The sequence below is a fragment of the Ranitomeya variabilis genome, chromosome 5 (genome assembly GCF_051348905.1).
Source record: "Ranitomeya variabilis isolate aRanVar5 chromosome 5, aRanVar5.hap1, whole genome shotgun sequence".
In the NCBI taxonomy this organism is placed as follows: Eukaryota; Metazoa; Chordata; class Amphibia; order Anura; family Dendrobatidae; genus Ranitomeya; species Ranitomeya variabilis.
In genome coordinates, this window is record NC_135236.1 from 132,310,050 (window position 1) to 132,332,915 (window position 22,866).

General features: G+C 43.3%; 1 protein-coding gene across 2 annotated transcripts in view; it reads left to right on the plus strand.

The window, feature by feature from the left end:
* LOC143775323 (uncharacterized protein HI_0077-like) overlaps positions 1 to 22,866 on the plus strand; it is a 45,196-nt gene that overhangs the window by 18,259 nt on the left and 4,071 nt on the right. For both annotated transcript variants that reach the window (XM_077263322.1, XM_077263323.1), the window contains exons 2-10: positions 6,671 to 6,756; positions 8,170 to 8,288; positions 12,251 to 12,353; positions 13,469 to 13,572; positions 14,049 to 14,198; positions 20,254 to 20,421; positions 20,500 to 20,569; positions 22,034 to 22,112; positions 22,446 to 22,599. In XM_077263322.1, the coding sequence (XP_077119437.1) occupies positions 6,671 to 6,756; positions 8,170 to 8,288; positions 12,251 to 12,353; positions 13,469 to 13,572; positions 14,049 to 14,198; positions 20,254 to 20,421; positions 20,500 to 20,569; positions 22,034 to 22,112; positions 22,446 to 22,599 (1,033 nt within the window). The remainder of the gene's footprint in view (positions 1 to 6,670; positions 6,757 to 8,169; positions 8,289 to 12,250; positions 12,354 to 13,468; positions 13,573 to 14,048; positions 14,199 to 20,253; positions 20,422 to 20,499; positions 20,570 to 22,033; positions 22,113 to 22,445; positions 22,600 to 22,866) is intronic.

Below are 22,866 nucleotides of genomic sequence, written 5' to 3' on the forward strand. Positions count from 1 at the left end.
AGCTCGGCTGTTTGCGGAAGGTGAGTATAACCATTTTTTTTATTTTTATCATTCTATCTTTTACTATTGATGCAGCATAGGCTACATCAGTAGTAAAAAGTTGGTCACACTTGTCAAACACTATGTTTGACAAGTGTGACCAACCTGTCAATCAGTTTTCCAAGCGATGCTACAGATCGCTTGGAAAACGCTAGCATTCTGCAAGCTAATTATGCTTGCAAAACGCTAGTTTTCTGCGGGAATATGCATGCCAATTCCACATGCAATATACCCGTGGCATGAGGCGCAGAATTCTGCAACGTGTGCATTTAGCCTCAAAGTGCTCAAAACCACATTGAAGAAGTTTATTAACCCTTCAGATGTTTCACAGAAATTTTTGGAATGTTTAACAAAAAATGAACATTTAACTTTTTTCACTAAAAATTTACTTCAGCTCCAATTTGTTTTATTTTACCAAGGGTAACAGGAGAAATTGGACCCCAAAAGTTGTTGTGCAATTTGTCCCGAGTACGTCGATACCCCATATGTGGGGGTAAACCACTGTTTGGGCGCATGGCAGAGCTCAGAAGGGAAGGGGCGCCGTTTGACTTTTCAATGCAAAATTGTCTGAAATTGAGATCGGATGCCATGTCACGTTTGGAGAGCTCCTGATGTGCCTAAACAGTGGAAACCCCCCAATTCTAACTGAAACCCAAACACACCCCTAACCCCAACCGTAACCCTAATCCCAAACATACCCCTAACTCCAACACACCCCTAACCCTAATCCCAACCATAACTCTAACCACACCCCTAACCCTAACACACCCCTAACCCTAATCCCAACTGTAAATGTAATCCAAACCCTATCCCTAACTTTAGCCCCAACACTAACTTTAGCCCCAACCCTAGCCCTGACCCTAACTTTAGCCCCAACCCTAACCCTAATGGGAAAATGGAAATAAATTAAAAAAATTTATTTTATTATTTTTCCCTAACTAAAGAGGTGATGAAGTGGGGTTTGATTTACTTTTATAGCGGGTTTTTAACAGATTTTTATGATTGGCAGCTGTCACACACTAAAAGACGCTTTTTATTGCAAAAAATTGTTTTTGCGTCTCCACATTTTGAGAGCTATAATTTTTCCACATTTTGGACCACAGAGTCATGTAGGTCTTGTTTTTTGCGGGACGAGTTGACGTTTTTATTGGTACCATTTTCGGGCACGTGACAATTTTTGATCGCTTTTTATTCTGATTTTTGTGAGGCAGAATGACCAAAAACTAGCAATTCATGAATTTCTTTTGGGGGGGGGCGTATATACATTTCCGCGTTTGATAAAATGGATAAAGCAGTTTTATTTTTCGGGTCAGTACGATTACAGTGATACCTCATTTATATCATTTTTTTATGTTTTGGCGCTTTTATACGATAAAAACTATTTTATATAAAAAATAATTATTTTTGCATCGCTTTATTCTGAGGACTATAACTTTTTTATTTTTTTGCTGATGACGCTGTATGGCGGCTCGTTTTTTTTTGGGACAAGATGAAGTTTTCAGCGGTACCATATTTCTTTATATCCCTCCTTTTGATCGCGTGTTATTCCACATTTTGTTCGGCGGTATGATAATATAGCGTTTTTTGCCTCGGGTTTTTTTTTACGGTGTTCACTGAAGGGGTTAACTAGTGGGACAGTTTTATAGGTCGGGTCGTTACGGATGCGGCATTACTAAATATGTGTACTTGTATTGTTTTTTTTTTTATTTAGATAAAGAAATGTATTTATTGGAACAATATTTTTTTTTTCTTTATTTAGGTTTTTTTTTTTACTTTTTTTTTTACATATGCATTTTTTTTTTTTTTAACTTTATAACATTGCCCCAGGGGGAAACATCATGTTATAGTGTCAGATCGCTGATCTGACACTTTGCAGTGCACTGTGTCAGATCAGCGATCTGACAGGCCCTGCAGGAGGCTTGCGAGTCACCTCCCTGCAGGACCCGGAAGGCCCCCCCGCAGCCATTTTGGATCCAGGGCCTGCAGGGAGGAGGGAGTAGGAGACCCTTGAAGCATCGCGATCACATCGCGTTGCTCCATGGGTCACAGGGAAGCACACTGGGAGCCCCCCTCCTTGCGCGATGCTTCCCTATGCCGCCGGAACGCTGCGATCATGTTTGATCGCAGTGTTCCGGGGGTTAATGTGCCAGGAGCTGTCCGTGACCACTCCTGGCACATAGTGCCGGATGTCAACTGCGATAGTCAGGTGACACCCGGCCCCGATCGGTGATAACGTACTATCCCGTCGGTGGTCATACGGGCCCATACCACCTCGACGGGATAGTACGTCATATGTCAGAAAGGGGTTAAACAGTGTAAATTTCTTTTGGCAGTGCAGGGGTTAATCTGCTCTGTGGAGAGCTCCTGGAAAGTTTTGGCTCTCAGCTGTGCACTGTTAGAAACTCCCATCTTCTATATACTCTGGGCCCTAGATAGCACTCACTGTCAGAGCTAGGCTTTGCTGCATGGCTGGAAGTTGCTGCTGGTGGTTATTGGAGAAAGGCGTTTGGTGGGTTTATCTGTGACGTTTGCTAGGTTTTGAGTGTGTGATAATTCCCTTCTCTCACATTGGTTTTACTCCATCCTCCTCTCCCCGGTGCATTCCTCTGTTATTTGTGTGTGTATATTTGTATGATTGGTATTTTCCTTTATCCCTGTTCATATTACCTTGTTAGTCTGGTTAGTGTATTACAGTACACCACTACTCCCCTCTTCCTTGGGTTGGGGAAGAGCACAGACTGTAGGTAGATTCAAGAGCTAAGGCAGGGTACGTGGCCCTGGCATCTTCACCATTAGAAGTAACCCGGGGACCAGGGCGAGCTAGGGCACCCCCTTGCCTTAGGGACAGGGAAGGAGCCCCTGGATACCTGACAACAGAGTCGTGACAGTAACTGTTCACATTGATGGAATTGAATCTTCGTGTTACAAGGACAGGCCCCAAGTGGACCCTACTATGGACAACCACCACAACAGGAATGTAGATGAAACAAGGTTCCTTTTTCTCCCTAAGCGTTTCAACTCCGGTCCTGGAGAATCATCAGGGGAGTTTAAATAGAAATACGTGCCAATAGGCACAAATAGTCCAAACAGAAGTCCGTATATGTCATGGGTCCTGCAGTGGCTGGGTGAATCCAAGGATTCACTTAAGACTGCGGACACAGACGGTCATTTCAGCTCTTGAAACGCGTTGGGAGATATAGGAACTTTGTTTCATCTACACTCCAGTTTTGGTGGTTGTCCACAGTAGGGTCCACTTGGGGCCTGTCCTTGTAAGGACAGGAGTTACAGAGGGGTATACAGGGTAGACAGCACTATTGAACACTACCCCTTTCCTACAGCCCGGGACCATGTTTTTTCAGTTGGAGAGACTGGGAAGTATACTACTACATGTCCGTCCTCATTGGTGAGACCAATCCAATTTTTATTCTTGAGCACTGGTTCACTTGAGCACTTTGTTTTTGTTTGTGTCTTTTGTTGGGTGTCTGAAATATTTTAATCTCATGTTATTAAAGGTTATGTTTTAATAATGGATATCCTCCATAGTTGTTTCTACTAGAAAAAATACATGTAATATATCTGTGACGTGATAATACAACCCCTGGCAAAAATTATGGAATCACCGGCCTTGGAGGATTTTCATTCAGTTGTTTAATTTTGTAGAAAAAAAGCAGATCACAGACATGGCACAAAACTAAAATCATTTCAAATGGCAACTTTCTGGCTTTAATAAACACTAAGGGTATGTGCACACGTAGATGAAAGCTCTGAGGATTTTTCCACACCTATCTTGAGAAATCTGCAGGTAAAAAGCACTGCGCTTTATCTGCGGATTTACTGCGGATTTTATGCGTTTTATGTGCGGATTCCACCTGCGGTTTTACACCTGCAGATTCCTATTATGGAGCAGGTGTAAACCGCTGCGGATTCCGCACAAAGAATTGACATGCTGCAGAATAAACAACGCAACGTTTCCACTAGTTTTTTTCCGCAGCATGTGCACTGATGATTTTGTTTTCCATAGGTTTACATGGTACTGTAAACTCAGGGAAAACATCAAAACCGCTGCGGATCCGCAGCAAAATCCGCAATGTGTGCACATACCCTAAAATAAATTAAAATAAAAAAATGTTGTAGTCAGTAATGTTTACTTTTTTACAACAAGCATAGGGAAAAAATTATGGACTCACTCAATAATGTGGGAAAAAAATTATGGAATCGCCATCTAAATTTTCATCCCCAAAACTAACACCTGCATCAAATTAGATACGTTCGTTATTCTGCATCTAAAAAGGAGTGATCACACCTTGGAGAGCTGTTGCACCAAGTGGACTGACATGAATCATGGCTCCAACACGAGAGATGTCAATTGAAACAAAGGAGAGGGTAAATCATCAAGCAATGTAGCAAAAGATGTTGGTTGTTCACAGTCAGCTGTGTCTAATATCTGGACCAAATACAAACAACATGGGAAGGTTGTTAAAGGCAAACATACTGGTAGACCAAGGAAGATACCAAAGCGTCAAGACCGGAAACTTAAAGCAATATGTCTCCAAAACAGGAAATGCACAACAAAACAAATGAGGAACGAATGGGTGGAAACTGGAGTCAACCTCTGTGACCGAACTGTAAGAAACCGCCTAAAGGAAAAGGGATTTACTGTTATGATCCTGGTGGTAGGATCTCAAACTGACCAGACACATATACCCTGAATATATAGGACTAGTTCTGGGGATGTGGAAGCTATACTGACCGCAATCCTGATCCTATCCAAACACACTAAAGGCAGCTGTGGAACGTTACCTGAAAACCTAGACGCCTCGTCACAGCCTGAGAAACTGACTACCCCTAGAGAGAAAGCAAAGACCTCGCATGCCTCAGAGAAATATCCCCAAAGTTTTAGATAGCCCCCCACAAATAATAACGGTGAGTTAAGGGGAAAACACAAACGTAGAGATGAAACAGGTTTAGCAAATGAGGCCCGCTAATACTAGATAGGCAGAAAATAGATAGGTGTCTGTGCGGTCAGTACAAAAACTATCAAAAGTAAACCACGCAGAGAATACAAGAACCCTCACACCGACTCACGATGTGGGGGCGCACTCTGCACCCCAGAACTAACCAGCAAGCAAAAAATCACATAAAAGCAAGCTGGGCTGAACTCATAATATAATGAGAAACGTTTTCAAGGAAATAATGAGAAACTGAACAAGCAAACTTAGCTTCTCATAGCAGGAGACTGGTCACAAGGAATATTCAGGAGAGCACAGGATCAGGACTGAACACACCGACAGCAGGCGACAAGTAAAGGTCCAGGTGAGTTAAATAGGCCCAGCCTAGCAGGAGATGAAACAGCTGAGCCCAGCCAAGACCAGCCATATCGCTAAAGGCCACCAGAAGGAGCCCAAGAAGAAATTCAGACAGTACCACTCATAACCACAGGAGGGAGCCCGAGAACGGAATTCACAACAATTTACATACAGAAAAGCTAAACGAAAGCCATCATTAACACCTAAACAGAAAAAAACAAGGTTACAATGGGCTAAGGAAAAGCAATCGTGGACTGTGGATGACTGGATGAAAGTCATATTCAGTGATGAATTGCGAATCTGCATTGGGCAAGGTGATGATGCTGGAACTTTTGCTTGGTCCCATTCCAATGAGATTTATAAAGATGACTGCCTGAAGAGAACATGCAAATTTCCAGTCATTGATGATATGGGACTGTATGTCAGGTAAAGGCACTGGGGAGATGGCTGTCATTACATCTTCAATAAATGCGCAAGTTTATGTTGATATTTTGGACACTTTTCTTATCCCATCAATTGAAAGGATGTTTGGGGATGATGAAATCATTTTTCAAGATGATAATGCATCCTGCCATAGAGCAAAAATTGTGAAAATATTCCTTGAAAAAAGACACATAAGGTCAATGTCATGGCCTGCAAACAGTCCGGATCTCAATCCAATTGAAAATCTTTGGTGGAAGTTGAAGAAAATGGTTCATGACAAGGCTCCAACCTGCAAAGCTGATCTGGCAACTGTTTGACACTCATTAAGTCCATGCCTCAGAGACTGCAAGCTGTTATAAAAGCCAGAGGTGGTGCAACAAACTACTAGTGATGTTTTGGAGTGTTTTTTGTTTGTTTTTCATGATTCCATAATTTTTTCCTCAGATTTGAGTGATTCCATAATTCCCCCCCCCCCTGCTTGTGCTAAAAAAGTAACCATTACTGAGTACCACATTTTTTGTTCTCGATCTCTTTTGGTGTTTCTTAAAGCCAGAAAGTTGCCATTTGAAATGACTTTAGTTTTGTGCCATGTCTGTGATCTGCTTTTTTTCTACAAAATTAAACAACTGAATGAACATCCTCCAAGGCCTGTGATTCCATAATTTTTGCCAGGGTTTGTATATTGATAAGAGGCAAGGAAAAGAAAGTCTCTGCCGAAACTGAAAACTGGGTCCCTTTTTTCACAGATTTGTGTGAAAAGAAAGCTGTGCTTATCCACTTTATTAACTATGACATCCTGTAATATATGCCTACGGTTATTAGATCAGTGTGAGTGCTCTCTGCATCATTACTTGTAGATGTATGCTTCAATATTTGCTTTCCTGTCTTTTTTTCTTTTCAAGATTATATTCAGAAGATGGAGAACATTTGGTCTTAATTCACACCAATGGTAAATTTTATGCCATGGATTCGGCATGTCCCCATGAAGGTAACCTATGAGTACGAGTGTGTGTGCGTGTATATATTTATACCGTTAAGGAAATTAAAGATGAAATTATCTCTAAATGGCCTAAAGTTAAAGATTACACATTTCCTTTGTTTTTTTGGCACAAAAATACATATAGTCATTTTTTACATTTAAAAAATTACAAAATGGAAAATGAAATTAAAATTAAGGAGAGAGAGCGCACATAGGGCGATAAAAGTGATACTTTTGGATGACAATACACTGTAGGTGCACTCACCTTTAGAGGTTGTGAAAAGTCACAACCCCTTGCAAAAAAGATTGGCCCTGATGGAGTGGCAGATTGCCACAAAACGCGTCGGCACAATAAAGCTTTCAAGAACACTTCCTTCGTGTGTGGTCAGCGCGGATACATTGAGAAACCCGGTCTTCTCCTTCCTTCTTTGTCAAAATGGAAAATGGGCAGATGTAAAAGTTTGGGCACCCTTGGATATTCGTGTGCTCAGATAACTTTGACCAAGGTTTCAGACCTTAACTGGCCTGTTGGGGATATGGCTTGTTCTCGAAAATCATTAGGAAAGACCAGGTGATGCAAATTTCCCACCTTTATAAAAATCCAGCCCCCTCTAACCTTGTGGTAAAAAACAGCAGCTGCCTAGCACTCTGAAAATGAAAATGGTGGAGGCCACAAATCGAGAGAAGGTGATAAAAAGATAGCAAAGCGTTTTCAAGTTGTTTTTTCCTCAGTTTGAAATGTAATTAAGAAATGGCAGTTAACAGGAACAATGGAGGTCAAGATACGGTCTGGAAGATTTCTGTGAAAGCTGCTAGTAGAATTGCTAGAGAGGCAAATCCCAACCCCCACTTGACTGTAAAAGACCTTCAGAAAGATTGATTTATCAGACTCTGGAGTTGTGGTACATTGTCTTACTGTTCAGAGACACCTGCACAAATTTTGCCTTCATGGAAGAGTCATTGAATGAAAAACTCTCCTGTGTCCTCACCATAAAATTCAGCGTCAGAAGTATGTAAAAGAACATCTAAACAAGCCTGATGTATTTTGGCAACAAGTCTTGTGGACCGATGAGTCTAAATTAGAACTCTTTGGCCACAATGATCAAACGTATGTGTGGAGAATAAAGGGCACAGAATTTCAAAAAAAGAACATCTCGCAAATAGGGATGAACAAAAAGCTTCTAACTCCATAACTCCTCATCCGAATAGCTATAGCGCTTCCCAAATAACTGCATCGGGAACCCGGATACCTGGAGCGCTCCCGATAATCAGCTGTTCGGTGCCGCAGCTGCATGTGATTTTGTAAAATGTTATCTTCAGTACAGCTGCTGTAATTGTCCGTGTATTACCCGGCTCTATATCGGCACCTGGTTGTACGGTGACAGCGGCTGATATAACGTGCTGTTTGTTCTTATCCATCAGGTGGGCCGTTAGAGCAAGGAGACATCGAGGAGCTGTGTGATGGCCGACTGGCATTAACGTGCCCCTGGCATTACTTTGACTTCTGCTTGGAGGATGGATCTTCTTCCACAGGTTTACAGGTTGAATAACCACTAATATACTATTGAAAGTAATAAAACCTCTAATCTTGCCATTGTCTGTACATGACGATAACAAATGTAACAAAAATTACATTCTGTCACAATGAAAAACCTAAATGTAATGGTAACCTGACGGGAGATTGATGCTGCCTGATCCACAGACGGAATGGATCAGACGCTGGCTGAATTATTCCAGTGTTTAAGGGTATGTGCCCACGATCTGGAGTTGCTGTGGGTTGGATGCTGCGTACTTGTGCAATGTCAAACCCGCAGCGGCCAGATGTTACAGCATAGTGAAATCCCATGCCCACTATGTGTCCACAGACTCCCGCAGATCACCCGCGGACACTGACATGTGGTGCGTTTTTCCAGACTGCAGCATGTCTATTTCTCTTGCGGGGACACGAGTCTCCACAAGAGAAATCTCACCCATAAAATGTATTGGACGCGGTGATTCCGCACGGTTCAGTGATCACATACGGATTCCCCTGCATTCCATAGAAGGCCGCGCTTTAGATGCAGTGAATATACGCTGCCTCCATAGCGCTGCTAGTTCTGGATCGTGGGCACCCGGCCTAAAAGTAAACCTGCCTTGAAGAGTCAACCGGAGGCTGTGGGTTTCTTATGACTAGTCCATGAGGCCGGTCTCTGGTGGGTTCTTCCCACCGCACTCCTGTAGACAGACAAGGTCAACAGGCTATGTACACACATAAGGAGAGATCTGTCCACCTTGGAGAAGCTGCAAGAAGCCTGCCTTTTGGATTAAGGTACCTTCACATTTAGCGACGCTGCAGCGATAGCGACAACGATGCCGATCGCTGCAGCATCGCTGTTTGATCGCTGGAGAGCTGTCACACAGACCGCTCTCCAGCGACCAACGATGCCGAGGTCCCCAGGTAACCAGGGTAAACATCGGGCTACTAAGCGCAGGGCCGCGCTTAGTAACCCGATGTTTACCCTGGTTACCAGCATAAAGTGTAAAAAAAACAAACAGTACATACTTACATTCGCGTCCCCCGGCGTCCGCTTCCTGCACTGACTGAGCGCCGGCCCTAACAGCAGAGCGGTGACGTCACCGCTGTGCTGTGCTTTCACTTTCACTTTACGGCGCTCAGTCAGTGTGGGAAGCGGACGCCGGGGGACGCGAAGGTGAGTATGTAGTTTTTTTTTTTTTTACATTTTACACTGGTAACCAGGGTAAACATCGGGTTACTAAGCGTGGCCCTGCGCTTAGTAACCCGATGTTTACCCTGGTTACCAGTGTAAAACATCGCTGGTATCGTTGCTTTTGGTGTCAAACACGACGATACACGCCGGTCTGACGACCAAATAAAGTTCTGAACTTTGTTCAACAACCAGCGATATCACAGCAGGATCCTGATCGCTGCTGCCTGTCAAACTAAACGATATCGCTATCCAGGACGCTGCAACGTCACGGATCGCTAGCGATATCGTTTAGTGTGAAGGTACCTTTAGTCATCCCATAGTCTTGTTTTTTCTAAAACACCGCTGTGCTTCAGAATAAAACCTACCTGGCTACAATGATGATTCATGCTGCCTATGGTTGGGGCACCATGTATCTTCTGTCTGTCTTTGCTGCCGTTCCCAGTGTCTGTTATTGCCTGCAGCTATGGCATCATGTCGACAGCCAATCGGTGAGCTCAACTTTGCTGAGCACTTTCTTCTGTCAATTTCGACAGAGCCGCTGAGCTCACTGATTGGCTGCAGCGCTGTCAACTTGACACTGGTGAAAAGACAGAAGATTGTATGACTTCTGATGATTTATTGGCTGAAAATGAAATAACCCTTTGACACTGGAGGTTTTTATATCAGTTAAATAGTGGTAGAATATGGACGTCACTGAACATGGCCACATTCGAATGCAAATATGGCGAATCTGCGGAGCACAATCTGGACCACATGTTGGCAGCAAATGACATAACCTTCCACACCGATATGGTGCAAATATCCAATCATGGCGTTGGTGTGATGATGATACGGGATTTCATCCCTTCAGTGTATAAGGGTGAAATGTGCAGCAAAATCTGCCTATGACACATGTGCATGTTGCTGGCAACTTTGCCATATGAGGCCTTAACTCCTTGGAAGCATGGCCATTTATGTTTTCCCAAGAACAATAACTTTTTTTTTTTCTTTCCATCATACCTTTATGAGGGTTTTTTTTTTTTTTTGTAGGACTATTTGTAGTTTTGATTGACTTCATTCATTCAACCAATTAATGTGCAGAAAAATGAGAGAGCGTGTGTGTGGAGAGAGCGTGTGTGTGGAGAGAGCGTGTGTGTGGAGAGAGCGTGTGTGTGGAGAGAGCGTGTGTGTGGAGAGAGCGTGTGTGTGGAGAGAGTGTGTGTGTGGAGAGAGCGTGTGTGGAGAGAGCGTGTGTGTGGAGAGAGCGTGTGTGTGGAGAGAGCGTGTGTGTGTGGAGAGAGCGTGTGTGTGTGGAGAGAGCGTGTGTGTGTGGAGAGAGCGTGTGTGTGTGGAGAGAGCGTGTGTGTGTGGAGAGAGCGTGTGTGTGTGGAGAGAGCGTGTGTGTGGAGAGAGCGTGTGTGTGTGGAGAGAGCGTGTGTGTGTGGAGAGAGCGTGTGTGTGTGGAGAGAGTGTGTGTGGAGAGAGTGTGTGTGTGGAGAGAGTGTGTGTGTGGAGAGAGTGTGTGTGTGGAGAGAGCGTGTGTGGAGAGAGCGTGTGTGTGTGGAGAGAGTGTGTGTGTGGAGAGAGCGTGTGTGTGGAGAGAGCGTGTGTGGAGAGAGCGTGTGTGTGTGGAGAGAGCGTGTGTGTGTGGAGAGTGTGTGTGTGTGGAGAGAGTGTGTGTGGAGAGAGTGTGTGTGGAGAGAGTGTGTGTGTGGAGAGAGCGTGTGTGGAGAGAGCGTGTGTGTGTGGAGAGTGTGTGTGTGTGTGGAGAGAGTGTGTGTGTGAGGAGAGAGTGTGTGTGTGTGGAGAGAGTGTGTGTGTGTGGAGAGAATGTGTGGAGAGAGTGTGTGGAGAGAGTGTGTGGAGAGAGTGTGTGTGTGAGGAGAGAGTGTGCGTGTGTGGAGAGAGTGTGCGTGTGTGGAGAGAGTGTGCGTGTGTGGAGAGAGTGTGCGTGTGTGGAGAGAGTGTGCGTGTGTGGAGAGAGTGTGCGTGTGTGGAGAGAGTGTGTGTGTGTGTGTGTGTGGAGAGAGTGTGTGTGTGTGGAGAGAGCGTGTATGTGGTGAGAGTGTGTGTGTGTGGTGAGAGTGTGATCCAAATTTCTCAGGTGTGGAGAAAATGTAAAATAAATAATGTCTCCATATTCTTAATTCTGTCAGTCCATGAAAATCAGACCGCACTTGGATTTCATCCAAGTGCAGTCCGATTTTTTTCCCTGGACCCATTGACTTGCATGGCCAAGTGCAATCTGATTTACAGATGCAACTCGTCCATGCTGCAATTTTTTTTTTTTTTACCCTGATAGACTTGGTTTGAAGAAAAAAAAATCTGACATGTGCACGGTCCCATAGAATAACATTGGTCCGAGTGTGATACAAGGTCTTGTTGGATTGCAATTGGACCGAAAATCTGCTTGTCTGCATGAGCCCTTAGGTGTCAGCTGTATAACACAGCCTGCACACACTCGGTATAGGGTGGGCTTAGGTCCTGAGTGATGGTGCTTTTCTGCTGTACATGTACACCGTGAGTCACCAAGTAGTTTGCCCACAACTGATGTTTATATGAAATGCCTACAAAATAGGTGATATGTGTCTGATCACTGAAGACCCCACCTCTCGGACCCCAGAGAGGAGCTCTGCATAAACACTGTTCTATAAAATCTCACCAGCAGTGGGAGAAACAGGGGAGTAGGACCCTCATTGCATTGCTTGGTGGGTAGGTGCTGTTTTTGTTTCCAGGAAATAACCCGTTAAACTTTTCCAGGCGAGGGTAGTCATTGGGCTACCCTGATTTTTAATTTGACTAATTTGTGTTTCCAGAACCAAGTATATGAAGTGAAGGTTTGTGAAGGGAAAGTTTATGTCCAGACTCAGAATGCACTGTCGCTAACCCCTTGGAAGAAAACTCCTTGTGAGCAGCCAGGTAAGACCTCTGATGTCTTATCTATGGATCTGTCAGCATCAGTCCTCTCCCCCAGATACCGGAGCACAGCAGATCTGGGCTTGGCTACGTACAAGATGTGGGTTTCCTGACATCACATTGCAAACTTTTATTAATATGAATGCCCTTCAAAGGAAATCTGTCAGTAGGATTTTGATATGTCATCTGAGGACAGCATGAGGTAGGACCTGAGACACTGATTTCAGGGATGTGTCACTGATTGGGCTGTGTGCTGTCGTTTAGATACAATGAAGTTTTTATCTCTGGAAGATACTATATTTTGGATTGGAAAATAGGAAAAAAATGTTTTAAATAAAATGGTGGTGAGTCTTATAGTCCGTTTTAACTGTAGCTTACCGGGGGGGGGGGGGGTTTGGGTTGGCAGGCGGCAGTGGTGGAGCGGGTTTACAAAAGGCAGCGTTGCTGCTTCAGGAGGCCAGCGGTAGAAGTGGGGCGATGTTGCGGGCCGCTGGCTGGGAGGAGGGGGCGTCCAGGCGGTGCAAGGCTATGGGGTCTCATAAGATGTATGCGCTGGTGAACTCCCCTTTCCTCCTGAAGCAGCAACCCTGCCTCCTGTCTGTGACCATGCTCCACTGCAGCCATCCCTTCCCCCCCCCCCGCTAAGCTGCCTTCGGATTATAAGACACACCCCCATTTTCCTCACACATTTGGGAGGAAAAAGTGCATCTGATAATCAAAATTATACGATAATCGCTGCCTGGACTGATGCTCTTGTGAGCCCTGGTCTGGCGACACCCCCTCTATTAGACAGTGAGCTGCTTATCAGACGGTGTACATAGAAAGCTGTGATGTGGGCAGTGTTAGCTTTCACGGCTCTGCTGCATCTAAAAACTGATTGTGTCACAACGACTGCACCCAGTAATCTAAGTGACACATCGCTGGAATTGGGCTTTTTTCCCACATTTTGCTGATCTCAGATGAGATGGCAGGAACCTGGCGCCAGATTCCCTTTAAGCCCCTCATAACCATTGGATAGCTGTCAGCTAAACGATTTGGTTGACTTCTCTCTTCAGACTCTCTGATACACAGGAATACACGGATTCTTAGTCTGAACATACAAGAATTATGTCTCGTAGGGAACGTTGGAGCATCTGAGATCAAACAAGTGAAAGCCAGTGATGAATGTTCCTTGACTTATTGGGCCAGCAAAATCCTCTGCACTCCAGATCCAGAAGAGAAGGTGAAGGGGCGGACATGCTCTAATCGCAGAATGAGATTATTGTTACTCTTCCTTTTTTTGTTTGTTTTCTCAGCTGTTTCCCCAATTCATTAAGACTGGCACTTTCTACGATAGTCTTGATGGAAAGTGCATTGCACTAAGGTGCGCCAAGTTCATTAAGAGGCATGCGCATGCTAATGAATTTACCGCATGATTCAGCTGCCGTGTGCCGTTACAACAAACCTATTCCAATTTACACCATGATGAATTTGCCGGCCATGCTCCCTCTGGGTGGAGCTCCACGCACTTTAGAAATTGTTGTCCAGCCTGATCAGGACTGGTGTAAAATAACCAAATGTCGCTGACTTTTTCACAATTACGAGTTGCCCAAGAAAGTGACATTTCAAACAATTTTACACCAGAAAACTCTCAAAAACTGCTTGATGAACTGGTGCTTTTAATATAGATGCTTTACTTAATTATGATGTTCTCCCCAGGCTAAACTGACTCATCAGGTACAAGAGATGTGGAACGCAGGAAACATTACAGAAATCGGACACATCGAACCCCCCGTCCAACCAAGCCGCAAAGAGGACCTCACCATAGTACAGCCGGGCCAGATCAAGAGAGGCAAGGGAGGAACGTTGGTGAGACACGTCAACTTGGATTGATTTTATGTCTTTTTCGCCTCTTAGATCTTGGCCGTATGTGCAGTACCCTGTTTGATAGATGGCGCATTAACCCCTATGTGTGTGACGTTATGATAACATTAATGAAAGCTGCGCTGATTTCATTAATGCTACTCTTGTGAATATAGAAGTTGCTATATTAGTGCAGCACCCAGGTTTATTAGAGTGATGTCCATAACCCATCTGCATGTGCATTAACCCCTATACATACATATTTACATGTTCAAGTGTTTTCAGCGCTGGAGGTGGTGCTTCTAATCTAAGGAACCTATACTTAGTTTTATACTCGCCCACTGCTGTTTTCACCTTCTCTTGGTGCCGCTCCAGTCCCGTGGTGCCATCTTGTGACCCCCAACTTCTGACTGACAAGAAGTCAGAGGTAACGGTCACCAGCTCTCAATGTAAGTCTATGAGGCCAAGAGTATTGTCTCATAGACTTTCATTGAAAAGTGACCTCTGGCGCACTCAAGCAAACACTGGAGCGATCCGGCAGATCACAACCTGATGAAGACCGACGGGAGCGGTGCTGATAACAGATGAAAATGCCGGCTGATGAGTATGAGAGTAAGAGCAGGGAATTTAGATTAGGTGCTTTAAAAACATAAATAAGAAATGTCCCAAAAAAACATTTTGTCCGTAATTGTTTTAACCTGCAGAATAAATGGAACATTCATGTCAATTATTCCAAATAGCAACCGATGTTCAAAAAACATATGTGTATATATAATCCAGAATTGCCGTTTTTGTTCATTCCACTTCCTTAAAGGTGTATAAAGAAAAAAACAAGTCTTGTGTATCTCATATTGATGCCAAAGAAAACTACAGCTTGTCAGCATAAAATAAGCCCTCACACAGTTCCTTTACAGTAAAATCTACAACTCTTGGCTCTCAGAATATGGTGTCACAAAAAAAGAAAACTTTTTTGGGCAAAAGAATACTTAAAACTGTAAATTTGGTATCGCTATAATTCCATTGGACCACAGAATAAAGTTAACATTTTATTTGTGCATTCTAGTGAGTAAAAGTTAACATATGCAACAACAATGCCAGAATTGCTGCCTTTCATCTTTTATTCCTTACTTTAAATAGCTAACAAAAGTTATTAAGTTGCATGCAGCCCAAAATGCTGTCTCTGACAAATATGACTCATTGCACAAAAAAGCAACCCTCAAATGGCTAAATGGAAGAAAAAATTATATATACCGCATTTTGCAGACTATAAGACTGTGCGTCTATATGTGTTTTGGTTGCCTTTTTCATGGTTGCATTGCAAGAATCACAGCTTTTTATTTTTTCTTCCATGTAACCATTTGAGGGTTGCTTTTTTGTGGAATGAGTATTTCTCATTGACAGCATTCAAGCATAAAAAGAATCCCAAATTTTGGGTTGCAAAGTAGGAAATTTTTTTTAAATAAAACGGTGGTGCGTCTTATAGTCTGTTCTAACACTAGCTTACTTGGGAGGTGGCAACGGTGGAGCAGGGTAACAGTAGGCCGACGGTGGCATGGGTGGGGCGACGCTGCGGGCCCTGACAGGTTCCTACATTGAGCCTCTGATGCCGGATGTACACGTCCCAGCTTCAGAGAGGCGTACTGCGCATGAATGGAAATGCCGAAAAACTACAATAATGCCCAGTTCACCTCCCTGAAGTCACCCGGCTTCAGTGGCTCAATGTAGTGAGAGAAAGAAGCTGCGCGCATGCGTGAGGTTTGTATGGTGATGATGTCAGCTAAGTCATGTTATCTCGCTCACAGGGGCGTAATAACATGGACCGACTAGTCTGGGGACACTAACTCCCCATCGACTAGTCAAAGCCTTTATTGACATACCATACATGGACTTTAGAAATACTGTTTCTAAAGATCTGTTTATGTGTAACACAATTGCTGGTGGTTCTGGGGGCACTGGTTCCCTTTAAATTGTGCACATCATTACTGAGAAACATTTCAGAGAGTATCCCGTCCCCCTCACAACAATATAAAAGAACCTAGTAAAAAAAAAACATACACCAGTTTTTTGCTATGTAGTCTGAGAGGACCATAAGTAGGAGAAGAGACCCTGAAACCAGCGATGTGTCACGTACTGGGCTGTGTTTTTCTGTTTCAATACAATCAGTGTTTTATCAGCAGGAGGTTATCACTATTTGACTAGCTGCCTCGTGCTTGCTAGTCCAATCCCGCCCCTAGCACTGATTAGCAGCTCTCTGTCTATATACAATGTACAAAGAAAGCTGTGGTGTGGGCAGGTTCTACACAGCATAACTGAGCTCTGTTATATCAGCACACAAAACTGTGTATGTATCATAACTGCTGCACCCAGAAAACCAAGTGATACATCAGTGGAATCAGGGTCGCTGTCCCTACATCATGTTACTGTCAGATTACATAGCACATACCTGCTGACAGATTCCCTTTAAGAATCTAAGGTAACCTTGCATCGTTGATGGTGGTTAGCAAAACAAAAAGGTACACACAGTTGCAATCAAAATTATTCAACTACCACTACAAAGTAGGTTCCTTAGCAAAATGTATATTCTTTCTGCAAAAAAATCAAACAAGGAAAATGTAAATAGCTCAACACAAATAATATAACAAGTGGTTTCATCACATTCTACAGAAAACGTCACTTTTCTATTTAATGACTGCTGCAGTTTCCTAATTACTCAACCCCCTGAATAGAATATGTCATAAGAGCACACATTTACAAATTAAGGGCTTCATTAGTGGTATATGCAGAATTATTAGGAAGCTTGTTTTCCTCACTCAAAATGGGTCAAAAAGAGATTATACTGATTCTGAAAAATCATTGCAAGTCTTAAGATGGATGCCGCACTCTGGAAATTGCTAAGATATTGGGGTGATGACAGAACCATCAAAAGTTTTGATCTAAATTGTGAACGGGGTCTCAAAAAACATGTTGAGAAAAAGAGACGCTTATTAACTGCAAAAGTTATGAGAAGAATCGAACATGAAATGATGAAGCGACCAGGAAGCCATTATTCTTCAGTGCTGTCATATTGCAGAACTGCAACCTCCGTGACGTGGCCAGAAGTACAAAGTGCTCAGAGACATGGCCAAGGAAACACGACCACCACTGAGCAAGACACAGAAGAGGAAACGTCAACATTGGACTAAGACAGATTTTTTTTTTTAAAGGTTTTAATGGACTGATGAGATGAGAGTGAGTCTTGATGGACCAGATTGATGGGTCCATGACTGGATCAGTAACGGACACGATCCTCCACTTCAACTGAGACATCAGCGAGATGAAGGTGGGCTGGGCTGTGGAGTTGGAGGCGTAGAATGGGAGTAAGGCTACTTTCACACTAGCGTTGTTGGCTGTATGTCGCAATGCGTCGTTTAGGAGAAAAAACGCATCCTGCAAAGTTGTGTTCAGGATGCGTTTTTTCCCCATAGACTAACATTAGCGACGCCTTGCGACGTATGGCCACACGTCTCAACCGTCGTGCGACGGTTGCGTCGTGTTTTGGTGGACCATCGGCACAAAAAAACATTCCATGTAACTTTTTTTGTGCGTCTTGTCCGCCATTTTCGACTGCGCATGCGCGGCCGAAACTTCGCCCCCTCCTCCCCAGACCTTACAATGGGGCAGCAGAAGCATCGTAAGACTGCTTCCGCTGCCCACGTCGGGCATTTCTTTCACAACGCACGTCGGGCCGACGCATAGCGACGGCCCCGTGCCGACGCTAGTGTGAAAGCAGCCTCAGAGCCCATTTTGGTAGAGTCAGACTCGGTGTCATGGAAATTGAGGAGTTGGAGTCGGAGGTTTGTCTTACCGACTCCACATCCATGGAGGTGGGCACTGCTATGGGCTGGTATTAATAAAAATGAGTTAGACCTTTTGGGATTTAAGATGGACTCAAAATAAACTCCCAAACTTACAGCCGGTTTTAAGAAGACACTTTATTCAAGTAGTGGTGCAGGAAAAGTCTGCAACTGTCAAGAAAACCATGATTTTTATGGAGGACAATTCTCTATTGCAGGATTGAAGTGTCCACTGCTTGGCTGCCAGTAAAGGCCTTAAAGATAAAAGAATAATGACCCGGCACCTTTCTCACCTGATCTAAACCCTATTGAGAGCTTGTGGGTCCTTCTTAAACGGGAGATTTACGGTGAAGGAAACCAGTCCACCTCTCTAAACAGTGTCTTTGAGGTTGTTTGGTGCTGCTCAAAAAGTTGATTAAGATTAAGAAACTGACAGACTTCATGGATGGAAGGCTATTAAAAGTTATATATTTAACCGGAAAGTTAGGCAGTGTTTATAAAAGATATCCAAAGATGTTACAAAATGGGAACAAAACAACATGGTATATACAATGATATAAAATAAAGTGGATAACAAAAGAAAAAGAACTAAACATGTGGCACAGAAATGGCTCAGAGCTTAGCAGAGGAATGCACTTTTAGGAAAACGAAAAGTATCACAACAAACTAACTTCTAGGACTGACGAAAATCCTAACTCTGCTTTTTATTAGATCAAGGTTGCGCCCACATACCTCCCTATGGGGAGCTTGTCTTGGGATGTGCTAGGTCTTTTAGAAGTTTATGAGATCCCCCAACTTTCAGGATATCTTCGCCCCTGAAGGTCCCAGGCGGGAAATATTGTTGTCATGTTTCCTATCACGATTTTAGCTTTCTATAGAGACGAAACATGGCATGGATAGCATCATTCATCGATTGGAGGTGTTTGGCCAGCCTTACGGTGATGTGAGTTGTGAATATGTTATGTTTGTCCATTTGCTACGACACCGAAAATATATCTCCCTTCAATATTGTAAACTCAGTATTCATCACTGGATCCAGAGAGTCTGAGATTTCTTAGAACAGACTAAGACCCACTTTTCAGCCTCTGAATATACAAATCCTAGACTTGTTGGCTGGTTCTCAGCAGCGCTCTGCTGTAATTACCTGTTCATGGCAGGAAGTCCTACTTCAATGGAGGTTGAAGTGTCAGCTCTTTCTTACTTCCCAAGTTATAATTAATCCCATAAGTTCAATGTGAGGGTGATATGTCACCTCTCCGAAGATGTCTTTATGGATTTTACAATTTTTCTCTACGACACTTGCTGACATATTTTTGAAATGTCAGAATGTATTTTTGTACATTGAGTTGTTTGGTTATTACTCTCACTTAAACAGATGAAAATAAACAATTGAGATTGGAAAATTTACGTTTTTCACGTAGTTGCATAATACTTCTGTGCATATATTCTCCAATGAAAGACAAAACCTCACTTCTACTTTCTTATAAGATTCAGGTTTATTCACTTTTTGGATTGACCCACAGCACTGTAGTTATTCAATAATAAAACTAATGATCAAAATCACAAATTGCCTAATAATCGTGCACACAGTCTATTCTATAATAGATGCGTGGAAAACTGGGTTAGAACCTACATGTGAAAAGCGGACGTCTGAATGAGGCGTTACAAGAAGAGATGGTCCAGAATTATAGAAGTAGCTACTAATGTGGAGTTTGTCTTTAACAGAGAATATTGAGGAGCGGTTTTATTAAGATTTCCTTGACACGTTAGTATAGTAAAATTATTTTATCAGCCCCAATGAGACTTTATAGCAGGGTTGTGGAGTCGGTAAGCCAAACCTCCGACCTCTCAATTTCTATGTTCCGACTTTACCAAAATGGGCTTCGACTCCACAACTCCGACTCCACAGCCCTGCTTTATAGATGCCAGATTATTGGAAAAGTTGTATCAGATTATCAGATTTTTGCTGGGATGCATTATGGGATGACAGATTACCGTAAGTGAAGTTATTCATATTATCATAGTTGAAAAAAGACACATATACTTCAAGTTCAACCGAGGGATGGGAGAGGATCTCAGTCCTGTTATCCAGACTGATGGATATCTCTTTCCATGAACTCTATAATGTGACGTAACATGAGTTATTACTGAAAACCAATCACATAATTTCTTCTGATCCGTACCATTTTGGCATTGCTATAACCATTTTCTGCATGTGTCGTCCCCAGGCCAGCAGAATAGCATTGCTGCACTCTCTGGCAAATATCGAGCAGTGGGCGATAGACCTGTCCTGGGACATCATCGCTCGCTTCGCTGCCTTTCAACTGCAGACCGGGGAGAGGCTTCCGAAAGATTTCTTCTCGGATTTTGTAAAAGTTGCTGGAGATGAAGCAAAGGTTGGTAACTCTTGCTCTATGGCTGGAGAGCTTCATGTACATTGATGTGGCACAAATAACCTATGATGTCTTTCTCAGCACTACTGTTTGCTGGAGAAGCGGCTCATAGAGCTGGACAGTCGTTTTGGAGATCTTCCTGTGCACAATGGTGGGTTTGCTACTAACAAATAAAATGTGATGTATCACTGTGACAGTGGGTTTTTTTATGCACAGTGACCATTAACCCTTTTTTGACCCCAGCTTTTTTCGTTTTTCGCTCCCTTTCTTCCCAGAACCATAACTTTCTTTCTTTATCCATCAATGTGGCCATGTGAGGGCATATTTTTTGCGGGACGAGTTGTACTTTTGAACAACATCATTGGATTTACCATGTCATGTACTAGAAAACGGGAAAAAAATTCCAAATGGGGTGAAACTGCAAAAAAAGTGCAATTCCACACTTGTTTTTTGCTTGGCTTTTTTGCTAGGTTCACTGAATGCTAAAACTGACCTGCCATTATGATTCTCCAGGTCATTAGAAGTTCATAGACACCAAACATGACTAGGTTATTTTTTATCTAAGTGGTAAAAAAAAATCCAAACTTTGCTAAAAACATTTTTTTAAAAAATTGCGCAAATTTTCGATACCTGTAGCGTCTCCATTTTTCAAGATCTGGGGTTGGGTGAGGGCTTACTTTTTGCGTGCCGAGCTGACGTTTTTAATGATACCATTTCGGTGCAGATACGTTCTTTTGATCGCCCGTTATTGCATTTTAATACAATGTCGCGACACCCAAAAAAAACTTAATTCTGGCGTTTTTAATTTTTTTTCCTGTTATGCCGTTTAGTGATCAGGTTAATCCTTTTTTTATTGACAGATCGGGCGATTCTGAATGCGGCGATACCAAATATGTGTATATTTGAAATCTTTTTTTATTGTTTTATTTTGAATGGAGTGAAAGAGGGTGATTTAATCTTTTATATTTTTATTTTTTTCATATTTTTTAAAACATTTTTTTTTTTTTTACTTTTGCCATGCCTCAATAGCCTTCATGGAAGGCTAGAAGCTGGCATAGCCTGATCGGCTCTGCTACATAGGAGCGATGCTCAGATCGCTCCTATGTAGTAGAATTGCTGCATTGCCAATTCAATATACCTCTGGTTGTCATGCCGACACATCACTGACCCCCGATCATGTGACGGGGGTCAGTGATGCACGCATTTCCGGCCTAATGGCCGAAAGCGCTAGATAAATGCCGCTGTCAGCGTTTGACAGCGGCATTTAACTAGTTAATAGTGGCGTGTGGATCGCGATTCCACCCGCCGCTATTGCGGGCACATGTCAGCTGTACAAAACAGCTGACATGTCCCAGCTTTGATGCGGGCTCACCGCCGGACTCCGCATCAATGTGGGGATTCTGACTTCAGACGTACTATCCTGTCCGAGATCAGAAAGGGGTTAAAGAGGTATTCCCATCTCCAAGATCCTATTCCAATATAGTAGGTGTAATAATAATATTAGCAAATTTAGAAATGTAGTGTAGTATTTCTGATTAGCTATGTTGCTTACCCCATGTGCAGGGCATTGCAGTAGCTTAGATATGGTTCCCTTTAATCTCTTTACCTTTTGTAGGTTTGTGGCAGTCTGCTTCAGATACAGCACACGACCTTCTCGGACGGTTGGCTATTGTACATATGGTCCATGAAGCCAGGTAATCAACCCCAGAGGTGAAGTCATCCTTTGTTTTTTCTAGAATAAAATCAGCCACACTTACCAATACCGGGTCACAGTACTAATGAACTGCGGGATGCAGAAGACCCCAATGGTCAGACGGCAGCGGTAGCGCTACACGGGCGGTACTGGGAACTGTGCTGCTGCGGTTTTCAGGGATGTTTTTATTGTAAGTCCTCATAACACAGAGAATTGGAATCACCTCTAGTTGGATCCACCGTGAACGGCACAGCGCTTACCATGCACACGTGGCCTCGGCACTAGTGGTATATGTGAGCATGTGTGACTTTTTTTTTTCTCTTTTTGTTTTAAGGGGTCTAGATGTCCATCCTCAGACGCTGCAAAGATTTCTGGCACAAGGAGATAAAAGTTCAGCTCAGGTATTAGAAGTTCTTTACACTGACGAGATCACCCACGTGGCGGCAGGCCTGAAGTGGTTCACCTACATCTGTGACGTGGAGCAGCGGGTAAGAGGCACAGTTATTCTCTGTACATGAAGAACTGATCTAAAGCTTAGGTACTGTAGAGAATTCCTGTACCTGTCATTGCCAGATATGCAATACTTAGACTTCCATGGTGCCTGTAGGATGTTTGCTTCTACTTCTGTCTATCATAAAGCTACTTATACAGCTAACTAAATGGTGGCCCGATTCTAACGCATCGGGTATGCTAGAATATGCATGTCCACGTAGTATATTGCCCAGCCACGTAGTATATTGCCCAGCCACGTAGTG